The sequence below is a fragment of the Scyliorhinus torazame genome, chromosome 4 (assembly GCF_047496885.1).
Source record: "Scyliorhinus torazame isolate Kashiwa2021f chromosome 4, sScyTor2.1, whole genome shotgun sequence".
Classification (NCBI taxonomy): Eukaryota; Metazoa; Chordata; class Chondrichthyes; order Carcharhiniformes; family Scyliorhinidae; genus Scyliorhinus; species Scyliorhinus torazame.
In genome coordinates, this window is record NC_092710.1 from 81,238,636 (window position 1) to 81,256,939 (window position 18,304).

The 18,304-nt window shown below is 54.6% G+C and overlaps 1 protein-coding gene across 2 annotated transcripts in view; it reads left to right on the forward strand.

The window, feature by feature from the left end:
* The first annotated feature begins 1,826 nt into the window (after window positions 1-1,826).
* The window catches only part of LOC140410328 (mitochondrial import receptor subunit TOM40B-like), a 195,767-nt gene continuing 179,289 nt past the window's right edge, over window positions 1,827-18,304 (forward strand). Inside the window, exons 1-4 of one of the 2 annotated variants that reach the window (XM_072498320.1) lie at window positions 1,827-2,078; window positions 9,549-9,616; window positions 10,808-10,897; window positions 14,109-14,210. In XM_072498320.1, the coding sequence (XP_072354421.1) occupies window positions 2,000-2,078; window positions 9,549-9,616; window positions 10,808-10,897; window positions 14,109-14,210 (339 nt within the window). In that variant the 5' untranslated portion in view covers window positions 1,827-1,999. Of the gene's footprint in view, window positions 2,079-3,273; window positions 3,348-9,548; window positions 9,617-10,807; window positions 10,898-14,108; window positions 14,211-18,304 lie in introns of those variants that run through there. The other variant, XM_072498322.1, reaches the window with a different exon arrangement.

Sequence of the window (18,304 nt, forward strand, 5' to 3'; positions counted from 1 at the left end):
TCACCAGGACACCACTAGCCCTGACGTACTGTTCCCCCTGGGTATGTAACCGTCTTTGTCACCGTGAAGGCCATCCCCCTGGCTCTCATCCCGTAACACGAATGGTAAGTCTGTCCCACCCAGCTCTCCCTTACCGGCAGTCGATCCTTCTCCCTCAGATGTGTCTCTGGTAGGAAGATAACATCGGCCCTCAGACTTTTCAGGTGGGCAAAGACTCTGGATCTTTTCACTGGGCCAATAACGTTCCAGGTGACTATTCCGATGGGGTTTCTGTTCCCCCATCCCTGCGGGATCAACCATACTTACCATGTGGATGTGCCCCTGCACTCAGAGATTTCCCTTTGTTTCGGGGTCCACCAAGATGGCCAATGCTTTCACTGCCACCATGTGCGACCTATTGTAGCCGCCATTTTAGACAAAAATGAGGATAAATCTCTTCACTCAAAGAGTTTTGAATGATCTACTCCGGAGGGTTATGTGTGCTCTATCGTCAAACACATTGCAAGCTGCGCTAGGCTGATTTTATGATCTCTCATCGAATCTAAGGATATGGGAAGCCGGTGGGAAAGTGGGGTCAGAATTGAATGGTGTCGGCCAAATGGTCATGACTATCAGTGGCTGAGGGGGGCAGCAGTGATCCGTTTTGGGGTTCCTGGGTAAAACGTGCAGTGAGAGGTCAGGAAGGTCTGAATATCACTTGACGAGCTTGTAGCTTATCTGCTCCCTCCCTGCACTTTTCCAGTTGGTCAATCCCCCATTCACTCACCCCCCCCCCCTTCCTCCTGGTCTCAGTGCAAAATGACTGCCCCCTTATCCCGAGGCTGCAACATTCTTACCCGCCACCTACTTGAATCATGGAATCTCTACATTGCAGGAGATCATTTGGCCTATCAAGCCTGCACCGACCCTCCAAAACAGCATTCTAACCCAGGTCCACTCCCCTGCCCAATCCCCATAACCTAACCTGCACATCCATGCACACTAAGGGGCAATTTATCATGGCCAATTTATCTTTAGACTGTGGGAGGAAACCGGAGCACCTGGAGGAAACCCATGCAGACACGGGGAGCAAGTGAAAACTCCACAGTCACCAGAGGCTGGAATTGAACCTGGGTCCCTGGAGCTGCGAGGCAGAAGTGCTAACCACTGTGCTGCCGTTGCTTTCGACTCTCCAGTTGCTTTGCACACAGTTCTATGAGGTGTTGACAAGAGTTGACATCGTGACGTTAAGGGGCTGAGAAGGGGGTGGCATCTGACACTGTCGCCTGGGATGGGATAAAGAGTTGACAATGTTCTGAGGCTGAGGCAAGGGGGGGGGGGGGGGGGGAGGACACACTGATGTGGCACCTCATGGGTTGCATAGGCCCTTTGATTCATCAGGGGTCACGGGGTAGGTGGGGGAGAGTTGGCGGTGAAGGTGGCGTTCTGCCCAGGGAAGGTGCCTGGGAAATCTCAGTGCCAGAGGGAGGAGGTTTTGGTTTGGTGGGTGAAAGAGGAGGAAGGCTCCCTTTAAAACCATTTTCGGTCTGTGGACTGAAAAAGGGAGGGGACCGATTGAAACACAGCCCAGCCCTCATCCCTATCTGTGATGAAAACGCCAAAGCACCTTTACAATTTTACCCCTATTGTGAAATAAATAACAATCTCCATTCTCAAAAACTCCTCAGCCCGCTTTAAGTGCCAGTTGCTGGTTTTGTTGTTGGCGGGCGGACGCAAGGCCAAGGGGTGGGTAATTACGTCATGACGTCCACGTCCGTCATGCGGTCAGAGAAGGCAATGAGGCGTTGACTTCATCACGTGCCTGGTCCGAGAGGGGCGGCATCTGACGTCACCACGTTCGGGTAGGCCGCCCGGAGCCGCGCCTGCGCAGCCTCCAAGATGGCGCCTCCCGTAAGCGGCGGTTTGTGGAAATAAGGCACCGTCGGAGACAAACAGGGAAATATCAACAATTGCAACTCCCTTCTCTCATTTCCATGTCGGCAACTGCGGATTCCGGGCCATGGGGAACCGGGCGGCGGCCGAGAGGCGGCAGCTTCACAATCCCGGCAGCTTCGAGCGGCTTCACCGGCGGTGCAAAGGTTGAGAGGGCGGGGCCCGGGGAGGGGCGGAGTTTGTTTGGGGTGGACCTTGGAGGGGCGGGGCCCGGGGAAGGGGCGGGGCCCGGGGGAGGGGCGGGGTTTGGTTGGGTGGGTCGGGAGGGGTGGGGCCCATTGGAGTGGATGGGGTCAAGGGAGAGGTTTTGGTCCAGAGGGTTGAAGCTGAGCAGGCAGTGTGGACCAAAGTCTGGGGACCAAACTCAGAGGAGCAGCATTCGGCCACTGGGCCCATCCAGTTGAGGCGAGCACTGCTGCCTCACAGCAGGATTATCTACAGTGCAGAAGGAAGCCATTTGCCCATTGAGTCTGCATCCACCCTCTGAAAAAAACACCCCAACCAGGCTCACTTCCCCATCCCCACAACCCCCTAATCCCACCTAACCTGCACACCTTATAGACTGGAGGAAACCGGAGCACCCGGAGGAAACCCTCGCAGACACGGGAGAACGTGCATACTCCTCACAGACAGTGACCCAAGCCGGGAATTGAACCTGGGACCCTGGTGCTGTAAGGCAGCAGTGCTAACCACTGTGACACCGTGCCGCACATAACCCTTGATTCCCTTACTGATTAAATATTTATCTCAGCCTTGAACATACTTAACGACCCAACCGCTACAGCTCTCTGCGGTAAGAGTTCCACAAATTCACTCCCCTCTGAGAGAAGAAATTCCTCCTCATCTCTGCTGAAATGGGGTGACGCTGTACTCTGACATTATGTCTTCTGATTCAAAACTCTCCCACCAGGGGAAAGAACCTCTCAGCATCTACCCTGTCAATCCCCTGAGAGTCCTGTATTTCTCAATAGGGTCATCTCTCATTCTGCTCAACTCCAATGGTACAGCCCCAACCGACTCAACCTCTCCTCATAAGAAAATCAGTCCATACCTGGCATCAACCGAGTGAACCCTTCTCTGGACTGCCTCCGATGCCAGTATATCTTTCCTCAGATAAGGGGACCAAAACTCTTCCCAGTTTCCCAGGTGTGGTTACCGAGTGTCTTCTATAGTTTTTAGCAAAACTTCCCTATTTTTATACTCCATTCCCTTTGAAATAAGGCCAACATTCCATTTACCTTCCCTATTACCCGCTGAACTTGCTTGCCAGCCAGGAGAGACCATGGGTGCAGTTAAGGGGAAAGGGGTGGGGTCAAAGGAAGAGGACATGGCCAACCAGGAGGGGTGGGTGACAGGCTGTGAGGTGGAGCTAAGGTGAAGAGCCAGCCCAGAGGAATCAAGCGGGATCATAGAAGGTCAGTGAAGCTTGGGTTGATGGGAGAAGGGTGGATGTTTGGGAGAGGATGGGTTGGAGAAGGGGGTGGTTGGGAGAAGTGGGGTAGGGGTTTGGGAGAAGGCTGGAGGAGGGAGAAGGCTGGAGGGGGGAGAAAGTTGGGGAGGAGCAGGCTGGAGGACAGTGGAGATGGCTGCAATGGGTTTTGGAGGTGTGGATTAAGAGAAATCTGAGGGGGGTAAAAGGCTGGGAGTGGTGGGTGACAGCTGTTGGGGGAGAATGCTGGGAGGTGGTTGAGTGGAATGTTAAGTCAGATATGGGGGAGGTTGGGTTGGGGGTGGGGGTGGGGGGGGGGGAGGTTGGGTTGGGGGTGGGGGGGGAGGTTGGGTTGGGGGTGGGGGGGGAGGTTGGGTCGGGGGTGGGGGGTGGTTGAGTCGGGGGTGGGGGGGGAGGTTGAGTCGGGGGTGGGGGGAGGTTGGGTTGGGTGGGGGGGATTGGGTCGGGGGTGGGGGGAGGTTGGGTCGGGGTGGGGGGAGGTTGGGTCGGGGGTGGGGGGAGGTTGGGTCGGGTCGGGGTGGGGGAGGTTGGTCGGGGGTGGGGGAGGTTGGGTCTGTCGGGGGTGGGGAGGTTGGGTCGGGTCGGGGGGTCGGGGGTGGGAGGGGGGGGTCGGGGTGGGAGGGGGGGTGGGAGGGGGAGGTTGGGTCGGGGGGGGTGGGGGGGGAGGTTGGGTCGGGGGGGGAGGAGGGGGTCGGGGGGGAGGAGGGGGTCGGGACGGGGGGAGGAGGGGGTCGGGTCGGGGGTGGGGGGGAGGAGGGGGTTGGGTCGGGGGAGGGAGGTTGGGGTCGGGGTTTGGAGGGCGGGTTGGGTCGGGTGTGGTTGGGTCGGGGGTGGGGGAGTCGGGGGTTGGATGGCGGTTGGGTCGGGGTTGGGGGTGGGCGGGGGCCGTTGGGGTGGGTCGGGGATGAGGGGGAAGGTCGGAGAGGAAGGTTGGGTCGGAGGGGGAATGTTGGGTCGGGGTGTGGGGGGAGGTTGGGTGTGGGGGGTGAGTTGAGTCGGGGGTTGGGGGGGGAAGGTTGAGTCGGGGTTGGGGGAGGTTGGTCGGGGGTGGGGGGCATGTTGGGTCGGGGGTGGGGGGGGGGAGGTTGGGTCGGGGGTGGGGGGGAGGTTGGGTCGGGGGTGGGGGGGAGGTTGGGTCGGGGTGGGGGGAGGTTGGGTCGGGGATGGGGGGGAGGTTGGGTCGGAGGTGGGGAGGGGGAGGTTGGGTCGGGGATGACGGAAGGAGGTTGGTCGGGGATGACGGAAGGAGGTTGGGTCGGGGATGGGGGTGGGTTTGGTCGGGGATGGGGGGGGAGGTTGGGTCGGGGATGGGGAGGAGGTTGGGTCGGGGATGACGGAAGGGAGGTTGGGTCGGGGATGGTGGAGGGGAGGTTGGGTCGGGGGTCGGGGATGGGGGGGGGTAGTTGGGTCGGGATGGGGGGGGAGGTTGGGTCGGGGATGGGGGGGGGAGGTTGGGTCGGGGTGGTGGAGGGGGAGGTTGGGAGGGGGAGGTCAGGTCGGGGGTGGGGGGGGGGAGGTTGGGTCGGGGATGACGGAAGGGAGGTTGGGTCGGGGAATGGGGGGGAGGTTGGTCGGGGATGGGGGGAGGTTGGGTCGGGGATGTGGGAGGGGAGGTTGGGTCGGGGGTCGGGGATGGGGGGGGTAGGTTGGGTCGGGGATGGAGGGGGGAGGTGGGTCGGGGATGGGGGGTAGGTTGGGTCGGGGGTGGAGGGGGAGGTTGGGAGGGGAGAGGTTGGGAGGGGGAGGTTGGGGGTGGGTTGAGTCGGGGGTTGGGGGGGGAAGGTTGAGTCGGGGGTTGGGGGGGAGGTTGGGTCGGGGGTGGGGGGGCATGTTGGGTCGGGGGTGGGGGGGGGAGGTTGGGTCGGGGGTGGGGGAGGTTGGGTCGGGGGTGGGGGGGAGGTCGGGGGTGGGGGGAGGTTGGGTCGGGAGGGGGGAGGTTGGGTCGGAGGTGGGGGAGGGGAGGTTGGGTCGGAGGTGGGGGGGGGGAGGCTGGGTCTGGGGTGGGGGTTGTGTTGGAGTTGGGAGGAAGGTTGGGTCGGGGGTAGGGGAAAGGTTGGGTCAGGGATGGGGGGAAGTTTGGTCGGGGGTGGGGGAGAGGTTGCGTCGGGGTGGGGGGGGGGAGGTTGGGTCCGGGGTGGGGGGGAGGTTGGTTCGGGGGTGGGGGGGGGGGAGGTTGGGTTGGGGGTGGGGGGGGGGGAGGTTGGGTTGGGGGTGGTGGAGGAGGTTGGGTCGGGGGTGGTGGGGGAGGTTGGGTCGGGGGTGGTGGGGGAGGTTGGGTCGGGGCTGGTGGGGGAGGTTGGGTCGGGCTGGTGGGGAGGTTGGGTCGGTGTGGGGGAGGTTGGGTCGGGGGTGGGGGAGGTTGGGTCGGGGGGTGGGGGTTGGGTCAGGGGTGGGGGGTGAGGTTGGGCTGGGGGTGGGGGGGTGAGATTGGGCCGGGGGTGGGGGGGTGAGGTTGGGCCGGGGGTGGGGGGTGAGGTTAGGCCGGGGGTGAGGTTGGGCCGGGGGTGGGGGGTGAGGTTGGGTCGGGGGTGGGGGGTGAGGTTGGGTCGGGGGTGGTGGGGAAGGTTGGGTCGGGGGTGGGGGCTGAGGTTGGGTCGGGGGTGAGGTTGGGTCGGGGGTGGTGGGGGAGGTTGGGTCGGGGGTGGGGGTTGGGTGGGGTTGAGGGGGAAGGTTGGGTGGGGGGAGGTGGGGGTGGTGGGGAGGTTGGGTCGGTTATGGGGGAGGTTGGGTCGGGGGTGGGGGGGAAGTTGGGTCGGGGGTGGGAGGGGGAGGCTGGGTCTGGGGTGGGGGTTGTGTTGGAGTTGGGAGGAAGGATGGGGTGGGTGTTGGGTCGGGGTGGGGGTGGGAAGTTGGGTCGGGGGTGGGGGGGAAGTTGGGTCGGGGGTGGGGGGGGGAAGTTGGGTCGGGGGTGGGGGGGGGGAAGTTGGGTCGGGGTGGGGGGGGGAAGTTGGGTCAGGGGTGGGGGGGGAAGTTGGGGGGGGGGAGGCTTGGTCGGGGGTGGGGGTTGTGTTGGAGTTGGGTGGAAGGTTGGGGTGGGGGGTGAGGCTGGGTCGGGAGTAGGGGAAAGGTTTGGTCGGGGGTGGGTTGGGTCGGGGTGGGTGGGGGGGGAGGTTGGGTCGGGGGTGGGGGAGGTTGGGTCGGGTTGGGGTGGGGGTGGGGTTGGGTGGGGGGGGGAAGTTGGGTCGGGGGGTGGGGAAGTTGGGTCGGGGGGGTGGGAGTTGGGTCGGGGGTGGGGTGGGGGAAGTTGGGTCGGGGTGGGGGGGGAAGTTGGGTTGGGGGTGGGGGGGGGAAGTTGGGGGGGGTGGAGGCTGGGGCGGGGGTGGCGGTTGTGTTGGAGTTGGGAGGAAGGTTGGGGTGGGGGTGAGGCTGGGTCGGGAGTAGGGGAAAGGTTTGGTTGGGGGTGAGGGGGGAGGTTGGGTCGGGGGTGAGGGGGGAGGTTGGGTCGGGGGTGGGGGGGGAGGGAGGTTGGGTCGGGGGTGGGGGAGGGAGGTTGGGTCGGGGGTGGGGGGGGAGGTTGGGTCGGGGGTGGGGGGGGGAGGTTGGGTCGGGGGTGGGGGGGGAAGGTTGGGTCAGGGGTGGGGGGGAGGTTGGATCGGGGTGGGGGGAGGTTGGGTCAGGGGTGGGAGGGGAGGTTGGGTCGGGGGGGAGGGTGGGGGTTGGGTGGGGTTGAGGGGGAAGATTGTGTCGGGGGTGGGAGGGGGAGGCTGGGTCTGGGGTGGGGGTTTTGTTGGAGTTGGGAGGAAGGATGGGTTGGGGGTAGGGGAAAGGTTGGGTCGGGGGTGGGGGGAAGTTTGGTCGGGGGTGGGGGGGGAGGTTGAGTTGGGGGTGGGAGGGGTGGTTGGGTCGGGGGTGGGGGGAGGTTGGGTCGGGGGTGGGGCGGGAGGTTGGGTCGGGGGTGGGGTTTGGGTGGGGATGAGGGGGAAGGTTGGGTGGGGGAGGTTGGGTCGGGGGTGGGGGGGGGGAGGTTGGGTCGGGGGTGGGGGTGGAGGTGGGTCGGGGGTGAGGGTGAGGTTGGATCAGGGGTAGGGGTTGGGTCGTGGGTGGAGGTTGGGTCGGGGGTGGGGAAGTTGCGTCGGGGTTGCGGGGGAAGGTTAGGTCGGGGGAGGGGGTTGGGTTGGGGGGTGCGGGAGAGGTTGAGTCGGGGGTGGGGGGGGGAAGGTTGGGTCGGGGGTGGGGAGGTTTGGTCGGGGGTGGGGAGGTTGGGTCGGGGGTGGGGGGGGGAGGTTGGGTCGGGGGTGGGGGTGGAGGTTGGGTCGGGGGTGGGGAAGTTGGGTCGGGGGGGGGGGATGGGTCGGGGGAAGGAAATTGGGCCGTTGATGGAAGGAGGTCTGGACGGAATGGGGAGGAGGTGGGGGGGCGGTTGGGTCGAGGGTGGTGGTTGGTCGGAATGGGGAGGAGGTTAGGTCGGGGGTTTGGATAGAAACTGAGTCATAGATGTTTGCAGCATGGAAACGGGCCGCCCAGTTCCTATTACTAAGCTAATCCCAATTACCCACATTTGGCCCATAACTCTCTCTACCCATATAACTATCCAACTGTTTTTTAAAGGAAAAAATTGTACCCGCGACGAGCTCTGCCTCTGGCAGCTCGTTCCAGACCATCGCCACCCTCTGTGAAAAGATTGTCCCTCTGGACCCTTTTGTATCTCTCCCCTCAAACCTATGCCTTCTAGTTCCAGACACCTCTACCTTTGGGAAAAGATGTTGACTATCTACCTTATCTATGCTCCTCATTATTTTATAGACCTCTCTAAGATTACTCCTACGCTCCAGGGAAAATGTCCCAATCTATCCAGCCTCTCCTTATAACTCAGACCATCAAGTCCTGGTAGCATCCTCGTAAATCTCTTCTGCACTCTTTCTAGTTTAACAATATCCTTCCTGTAATAGGGTGACCAGAACTGAACACAGTATTCCAAGTGTGGCTATATTAATGTCTTGTACAACTTCAGCAAGATGTCCCAACTCCGATTTGATTTATCAAAATGCAACTCCATCTGTCATTCATCGGCCCACTGGCCCAATTGGTCAAGATCTTGTTGCAATCCTAGATAACCTTCTAATCTTGGTGTCAGCACCGATGCCTGAGGCACACCGCTGGTCACAGGCCTCCAGTTTGTAAACAACCCTCCACAAGCACCCTCTGTCTTCGGTCGCCAAGACAACTTTGTATCCAATTGGCTACCTCACGCTGGATTCCGTGAGATTTAACCTTTTGCAACAACCTACCATGCGGTACCGTGTCAAAGGCCTTGCCATGCAGACAATGTCGACTGCACTGCCCTCATCTATCTTCTTCAAAAAACTCAAATCAGATTCATGGACTTGATTTCCCCCTTACAAAGCCATGCTGACTTTCCCTAATTAACCCTTGCCTGTCTCAATGCCTGTAGATCCTGTCACTCAGAATACCTTCTGACAACTTACCCACCACAGACATTAGGCTAACCGGTCTGTAGTTTCCAGGCTTATCACTACAGCCCTTCCTAAACAAGGGCACAACATTTACTATCCACCAATCTTCAGGAACCTCTCCTGTGGCTGTTGATGATTCAAATATCTCAGCTAGGAGGCTGGCAATTTCCTCCCTAGCCTCCCACAGCGTCCTGGGATATATTTCATCAGGTCCCGGGGATTTATCTATCTTGATGCGCTTTAATACCTCCAGCACCTCCTTCTCTGTAATATGTACACTCCTCAAGACATCACTATTTACTTTCCCAAGTTCCCTAACATCCATGCCTTTCTCGACAGTAAATACTGACGAGAAATATTAATTGTGGATCTTACCCATCTCTTGTGGATCCGCACATCGATAACCTTGTAGATCCTTAAGAGGCCGTACTCTCTCCCTGTATACTGTCCCCATCAAACACTCCCAGGACAAGAGTCGGGGAGGTTGGGTCGGGGGTGGAAAGGAGGAGGTTGGCTCAGGGTGGGGAGGAGAATGGGTCAGGAGTTGGTGGGGATGTTCGGTCAAGGTGGGTAGGGAGTTGGGTTGGGGGGTGAGGGGGGAGATTAGGTCGGCAGCGGGGATGGGAATGAGATTGGGTCGGGGAGTGGGGAGGAGTCAGGTCGGTGAGTGGGGAAAGTTAGGTTTTAGGAAAGAGGGAAGAAGGCGTATCTCCCTGACATCAACGCGGAAATCTATTTTTCTGATCCAACAGATGTGTTTCCTCAACAAATTGAAGGCGTCAAGCTCGTGATCAACAAAAACCTCAGCCATCACTTTCAGGTCAGTGTTCACGGGGTTAGATACAGAGTAAAGCTCCCTCTAAACTGTCCCCATCAAACACTCCCAGGACAGGTACAGCACGGGGTTAGATACAGAGTAAAGCTCCCTCTACACTGTCCCCATCAAACACTCCCAGGACAGGTACAGCACGGGGTTAGATACAGAGTAAAGCTCCCTCTAAACTGTCCCCATCAAACACTCCCAGGACAGGTACAGCACGGGGTTAGATACAGAGTAAAGCTCCCTCTACACTGTCCCCATCAAACACTCCCAGGACAGGTACAGCACGGGGTTAGATACAGAGTAAAGCTCCCTCTACACTGTCCCCATCAAACACTCCCAGGATAGGTACAGCACGGGGTTAGATACAGAGTAAAGCTCCCTCTAAACTGTCCCCATCAAACACTCCCAGGACAGGTACAGCACGGGGTTAGATACAGAGTAAAGCTCCCTCTAAACTGTCCCTTATTAGAACCTTAGTTAGGCTTTAGAACCTTAGTTAGGCCACACTTGGAGTATAGTGTTCAATTCTGGTCGCCACACTACCAGAAGGATGTGGAGGCTTTAGAGAGGGTGCAGAAGAGATTTACCAGAATGTTGCCTGGTATGGAGGGCATAAGCTATGAGGAGCGGTTGAATAAACTCGGTTTGTTCTCACTGGAACGAAGGAGGTTGAGGGGCGACCTGATAGAGGTATACAAAATTATGAGGAGCATAGACAGAGTGGATAGTCAGAGGCTTTTCCCCAGGGTAGAGGGGTCAATTACTAGGGGGCATAGGTTTAAGGTGAGAGGGGCAAGGTTTAGAGTAGATGTACGAGGCAAGTTTTTTACGCAGAGGGTAGTGGGTACCTGGAACTCGCTACCGGAGGAGGTAGTGGAAGCAGGGACGATAGGGACATTTAAGGGGCATCTTGACAAATATATGAATAGGATGGGAATAGAAGGATACGGACCCAGGAAGTGTAGAAGATTGTAGTTTAGTCGGGCAGTATGGTCGGCACGGGCTTGGAGGGCCGAAGGGCCTGTTCCTGTGCTGTACATTTCTTTGTTCTTTGTTTGTTTTTTGACATTGTCCCCATCAAACACTCCCAAGACAGGTACAGCATGGGGTATAGTATAGAGGCCATCATGATTGTTCTGCATCTTTTATATCTGACCTGACAGGGAATTTTGACTTTTGCTTCCTCAGGCTGCTCACACTATCCACATGAGCTCCATGTCGCCACACTACCACTTCAACGCAACATATTCAGGAAAGCGACAGGCCGGCCCTGGAGAGGTATGTCTGCCGAGGGGTGCGGTGGGCTGATTGGCTGCTCTGGGGACAAACTCTCACGTGGTTCCGTACCGTGGAGATTTTTTCCATTGTGATTGTGTACAGTGGGAGTGAATGGGAACGGGTTTGGATCCATTGGGATTGTGTGCAGTGGGAGTGAATGGGAAGGGGTTTGGATCCATTGGGATTGTGTACAGTGGGAGTGAATGGGAAGGGGTTTGGGTCCATTGGGATTGTGTACAGTGAGAGTGAATGGGAAGGGGTTTGGATCAATTGGGATTGTGTGCAGTGGGAGTGAATGGGAAGGGGTTTGGATCAATTGGGATTGTGTGCAGTGGGAGTGAATGGGAAGGGGTTTGGATCAATTGGGATTGTGTACAGTGGGAGTGAATGGGAATTGGAAGGGGTTTGGGTCCATTAGGATTGTGTGCAGTGGGAGTGACTGGGAAGGGGTTTTGGTCCATTGGGATTGTGTACAGGGGGAGTGAATGGGAATGGGTTTGGGTCCATTGGGATTGTGTGCAGTGGGAGTGACTGGGAAGGGGTTTGGGTCCATTGGGATTGTGCACAGTGGGAGTGAATGGGAAGAGGTTTGGGTCCATTGAGATTGTGCACAGTGGGAGTGAATGGGAAGGGATTTGGCCTCCATTGTGATTGTGTACAGTGGGAGTGAATAGGAAGGGGTTTGGATCCATTGGGATTGTGCACAGTGGGAGTGAATGGGAAGAGGTTTGGGTCCATTGGGATTGTGTACAGTGGGAGTGACTGGGAAGGGGTTTGAGTCCATTGGGATTGTGTACAGTGAGAGTGAATGGGAAGAGATTTGGGTCCATTGGGATTGTGTGCAGTGGGAGTGAATGGGAAGGGGTTCAGCCTCCATTGTGATTGTGTACAGTGAGAGTGAATAGGAATGGGGTTGGATCCATTGGGATTGTGTGCAGTGGGAGTGACTGGGAAGGGGTTTGGGTCCATTGGGATTGTGTGCAGTGGGAGTGAATGGCAAGGGGTTTGGGTCCATTGGGATTGTGACAGTGGGAGTGAATGGGAAATGGTTTGAGTCCATTGGGATTGTGTACAGTGGGAGAGAATGGGCAGGGATTTGTCATTTTTATAAATGACCTGGACGAGGGTGTAGAAGGATGGGTGAGTAAATTTGCAGATGACACGAAAGGCGGAGGAGTTGTGGACAGTGACGAAGGATGTTACAAGTTACAGAGGTAAGCTGCAGCGCTGGGCTGAGAGGTGGGAAATGGAGTTTAATGCAGAAAAGTGTGAGGTGATTCATTTTGAAAAGGAATAACAGGAAGACAGAGTACTGGGCTAATGATAAGATTCTTGGTAGTGTGGATGAGCAGAGAGATCTCGGTGTCCATGTACATAGATCCCTGAAGGTTGCCACCCAGGTTGAGAGGGTTGTTAAGAAGGTGTACGGTGTGTTAGGTTTTATTGGAAGACGGACTGAGTTTCGGAGCCATGAGGTCATGTTGCAGCTGTACAAACTCTGGTGCGGCCGCATTTGGAGTATTGCGTGCAATTCTGGTCACCGCATTATTGGAAGGATGTGGAAGCATTGGAAAGGGTGCAGAGGAGATTGACCAGAATGTTGCCTGGTATGGAGGGAAGATCTGATGAGGAAAGGCTGAGGGACTTGAGGCTGTTTTTGTTAGAGAGAAGAAGGTTAAGAGGTGACTTAATTGAGGCATACAAGATGATCAGAGGATTGGATTGGATGGACAGTGAGAGCCTTTTTCCTCGGATGGTGATGTCTAGCATGAGGGGACATAGCTTTAAATTGAGGGGAGATAGATATAAGACAGACGTCAGAGGCAGGTTCTTTACTCAGAGAGTAGTAAGGGCGTGGAATGCAACAGTAACAGTAGTGACAGTAACAATGAACTACAACAGTAGTGGATTCGCCAACACTAAGGGTATTCAAATGGTCATTGGATAGACATATGGACAATAAGGGAACAGTGTAGATGGGCTTTTGAGTGGTTTCACAGGTCGGCGCAACATCGCGGGCCGATGGGTCTGTATTGCGCTGTAATGTTCTATTGGGATTTTGTACAGTGGGAATGAATGGGAAGGGGTTTGGATCTATTGGAATTGTGTACAGTGTGAGTGAATGGGAAGGGGTTTGGGTCCATTGGGATTGTGGACAGTGGGATGAATGGGAAGGGGGGTTGGGACCATTGGGATTGTGTACAGTGGGAGTGAATGGGAAGGGGTTTGGGACCATTGGGATAGTGTACAGTGGGAGTGAATGGAAAGGGGGGTTGGGTCCATTGGGATTGTGGATAGTGTGAGTGAATGGGAAGGGGTTTGTGTTGATTGCGATTGTGTATAGTGGGAGTGATTGGGAAGGGGTTTTGGTCCTTTGGGATTGTGTAGTGGGAGTGAACGGGAATGGGTTTGTGTTCATTGGGATTGAGCACAGTGGGAGTGAATGGGAAGGTGTTTGTGTTCATTGGGATTGTGTACAGTGGGAGTGAATGGGACGGGATTTGTGTTCATTGGGATTGTGTGCAGTGGGAGTGAATGGGAAGGGGTTTGTGTTCATTGGGATTGTGTACAGTGGGAGTGAATGGGAAGGGGTTTGGGTCAACTGTGATTAAAACAAAGAACATAGAATATACAGTGCAGAAGGAGGCCATTCGGCCCATCGAGTCGGCATCGACCCATTTAGGCCCTCACTTCCACCCTATCCCCACAACACAATAACCCCTCCTAAACTTTTTTGGTCACTCAGGGCAATTTATCGTGGCCAATCCACCTAACCTGCACATCTTTGGACTGTGGGAGGAAACTGGAGCACCCGGAGGAAACCCACGGATATACGGGGAGAACGTGCAAACTCCGCACAGACAGTGACCCAGCAGGGAATCGAACTTGGGACGCTGGCGCTGTGAAGTCACAGTGCTAATCACTTGTGCTACCGTGCTGCCCATGTTCCATGCTGCACAATGGGAGTGAATGGGAAGGGATTTGGGTCCATTGGGATTGTGTGCAGTGGGAGTGAATGGGAAGGGGTTTGGGGTCCACTGGGATTGTGTACAGTGGGAGTGAATGGGAAAGGGTTTGGGTCTATTGGGATTGTGTGCAGTGGGAGTGAATGGGAAGGGGTTTGGATCCATTGGGATTGTGTACAATGGGAGTGAATTGGAAATGGTTTGCTACTTTCAGATCTTACTTTTCCTTTCCTCTTCCCATGCAGAATTTCCCCCTCCTAGTTGGTGAAATGGACAGTTCCGGAAACTTAAATGCCCAGTGCATCCTCCTGCTGGCTGAGAGGATTCGTGCCAAAGCAGCTTTTCAGGTCTGGTGCCCACACAGGGAAGTGTTGCTTTGGGCTCGCACATAGGACTTCCTGCCCTGTACTTCCTCCTTGGGATAACTGTCCTACTAAATATGTCAGGAAAGTGACCACTGCATTCAGTTCAAATGCAATCATCACCCCACTCAATCCAAATACAATCGTCAACCAACTCAAATCACAACACAATCGTCGCTCCACTCAATCCAAATACAATCGTCAACCAACTCAGTCCAAATACAATCGTCGCTCCACTCAGTCCAAATACAATCGTCGCTCCACTCAATCCAAATACAATCGTCACTCCACTCAATCCAAATACAATTGTCGCTCCGCTCAGTCCAAATACAATCGTCGCTCCGCTCAATCCAAATAAAATCGTCGCTCCACTCAGTCCAAATACAATCGTCGCTACACTCAGTCCACATACAATCGTCGCTCCACTCAATCCATATACAATCGTCGCTCCACTCAATCCAAATACAATCGTCGCTCCACTCAGTCCAAATACAATCGTCGCTCCACTCAGTCCAAATACAATCGTCGCTCCACTCAATCCAAATACAATCGTCGCTCCACTCAGTCCAAATACAATCGTCGCTCCACTCAGTCCAAATACAATAGTCACTCCACTCAATCCAAATACAATCATCGCTCATCTCAGTCCAAATACAATCGTCACTCCACTCAATCCAAATACAATCGTCACTCCACTCAATCCAAATACAATCGTCGCTCCACTCAGTCTAAATATAATCGTCGCTCCACTCAGTCCAAATACAATCGTCACTCCACTCAATCCAAATACAATCGTCACTCCACTCAATCCAAATCCAATCATCACTCCACTCAATCCAAATACAATCGTCACACCACTCAGTCCAAATACAATCGTCGCTCCACTCAATCCAAATACAATCGTCGCCAAACTCAGTCCAAATACAATCATCGCTCCACTCAGTCCAAATACAATCGTCGCCCAACTCAGTCCAAATACAATCGTCGCTCCACTCAATCCAAATACAATCGTCGCTCCACTCAATCCAAATACAATCGTCGCTCCACTCAGTCCAAATACAATCGCCGCTCCACTCAGGCCAAATCCAATCGTCGCTCCACTCAGTCCAAATACAATCGTCGCTCCACTCAGTCCAAATACAATCGTCACTCCACTCAATCCAAATACAATCGTCGCTCCACTCCGTCCAAATACAATCGTCGCTCCACTCAATCCAAATACAATCGTCGCTCCACTCAGTCCAAATACAATCGTCGCTCCACTCAATCCAAATACAATCGTCGCTCCACTCAATCCAAATACAATCGTCGCTCCACTCAATCCAAATACAATCGTCCCTCCACTCAATCCAAATACAATCGTCGCTCCACTCAATCCAAATACAATCGTCGCTCCACTCAGTCCAAATACAATCGTCGCTCCACTCAGTCCCGATACAATTGTCGCTCCACTCCGTCCAAATACAATCGTCACTCCACTCAATCCAAATACAATCGTCGCTCCACTCAGTCCAAATACAATCGTCGCTCCACTCAATCCAAATACAATCGTCGCTCCACTCAATCCAAATACAATCGTCGCTCCACGCGGTCCAAATACAATCGTCACTCCACTCAGTCCAAATACAATCGTCGCCCAACTCATTCCAAATACAATCGTCGCCCAACTCCGTCCAAATACAATCGTCGTCCAACTCAGTCCAAATACAATCGTCACTCCACTCAATCCAAATACAATCGTCACTCCACTCAATCCAAATACAATCGTCGCTCCACTCAGTCCAAATACAATCGTCGCTCCACTCAGTCCAAATACAATCGTCACTCCACTCAGTCCAAATACAATCGTCACTCCACTGAATCCAAATACAATCGTCGCTCCACTCAGTCCAAATACAATCGTCACTCCACTCAGTCCAAATACAATCGTCACTCCACTCAGTCCAAATACAATCGTCGCTCCACTCAGTCCAAATACAATCGTCACTCCACACAGTCCAAATACAATCGTCGCTCCACTCAATCCAAATACAATCGTCGCTCCACTCCGTCCAAATACAATCGTCACTCCACTCAGTCCAAATACAATCGTCGCCCAACTCATTCCAAATACAATCGTCGCCCAACTCCGTCCAAATACAATCGTCGTCCAACTCAGTCCAAATACAATCGTCACTCCACTCAGTCCAAATACAATCGTCACTCCACTCAGTCCAAATACAATCGTCGCCCAACTCCGTCCAAATACAATCGTCGTCCAACTCAGTCCAAATACAATCGTCACTCCACTCAGTCCAAATACAATCGTCACTCCACTCAGTCCAAATACAATCGTCACTCCACTCAGTCCAAATACAATCGTCGCTCCACTCAGTCCAAATACAATTGTCGCTCCACTCAGTCCAAATCCAGTCGTCGCTCTACTCAGTCCAAATACAATCGTCGCTCCACTCAGTCCAAATACAATCATCGTCCACTCAATCCAAATACAATCGTCGCTCCACTCAGTCCAAATACAATCGTCGCTCCGCTCAATCCAAATACAATCGTCGCTCCACTCAATCCAAATACAATCGTCGCTCCGCTCAATCCAAATACAATCGTCGCTCCACTCAGTCCAAATACAATCGTCGCTCCACTCAATCCAAATACAATCGTCGCTCCACTCAGTCCAAATACAATCGTCGCTCCACTCCGTCCAAATACAATCGTCGCTCCACTCACTCCAAATACAATCGTCGCTGCACTCCGTCCAAATAGAATCGTCGCTCCACTCAATCCAAATACAATCGTCGCTCCACTCAGTCCAAATACAATCGTCGCTCCACTCCGTCCAAATACAATCGTCACTCCACTCAGTCCAAATACAATCGTCGCTCCACTCAGTCCAAATACAATCGTCACTCCACTCAGTCCAAATACAATCGTCGCTCCACTCAATCCAAATACAATCGTCGCTCCACTCATTCCAAATACAATCGTCGCCCAACTCAGTCCAAATACAATCGTCGCTCCACTCAGTCCAAAGACAATCGTCGCTCCGCTCAGTCCAAATACAATCGTCGCTCCGCTCAGTTCAAATACAATCGTCGCTCCACTCAATCCAAATACAATCGTCGCTCCACTCAATCCAAATACAATCGTCGCTCCGCTCAGTCCAAAGACAATCGTCACTCCACTCAGTCCAAATACATTCGTCGCTCCACTCAATCCAAATACAATCGTCACTTCACTCAGTCCAAATACAATCGTCGCTCCACTCAATCCAAATACAATCGTCGCTCCACTCAGTCCAAATACAATCGTCGCTCCACTCAGTCCAAATACAATCGTCACTCAACTCAGTCCAAATACAATCGGCGCTCCACTCAGTCCAAATACAATCGTCGCTCCACTCAGTCCAAATACAATTGTCGCTCCACTCAATCCAAATACAATCGTCGCTCCACTCAGTCCAAATACAATCGTCGCTCCACTCAGTCCAAATACAATCGTCGCTCCGCTCAATCCAAATACAATCGTTGCTCCACTCAATCCAAATACAATCGTCACTCCACTCAGTCCAAATACAATCGTCACTCCATTCAGTCCAAAGACAATCGTCGCTCCACTCAGTCCAAATACAATCGTCACTCCACTCAGTCCAAAGACAATCGTCGCTCCACTCAGTCCAAATACAATCGTCGCTCCACTCAGTCCAAATACAATCATCGCTCCACTCAGTCCAAATACAATCGTCGCTCCACTCAATCCAAATACAATCGTCGCTCCACTCAGTCCAAATACAATCGTCACTCCACTCAGTCCAAAGACAATCGTCGCTCCACTCAGTCCAAATACAATCGTCACTCCACTCAGTCCAAAGACAATCGTCGCTCCACTCAGTCCAAATACAATTGTCGCTCCACTCAATCCAAATACAATCGTCGCTCCACTCAGTCCAAATACAATCGTCGCTCCACTCAATCCAAATACAATCGTCGCTCCACTCAGTCCAAATACAATCGTCACTCCACTCAGTCCAAAGACAATCGTCGCTCCACTCAGTCCAAAGACAATCGTCGCAACACTCAGTCCAA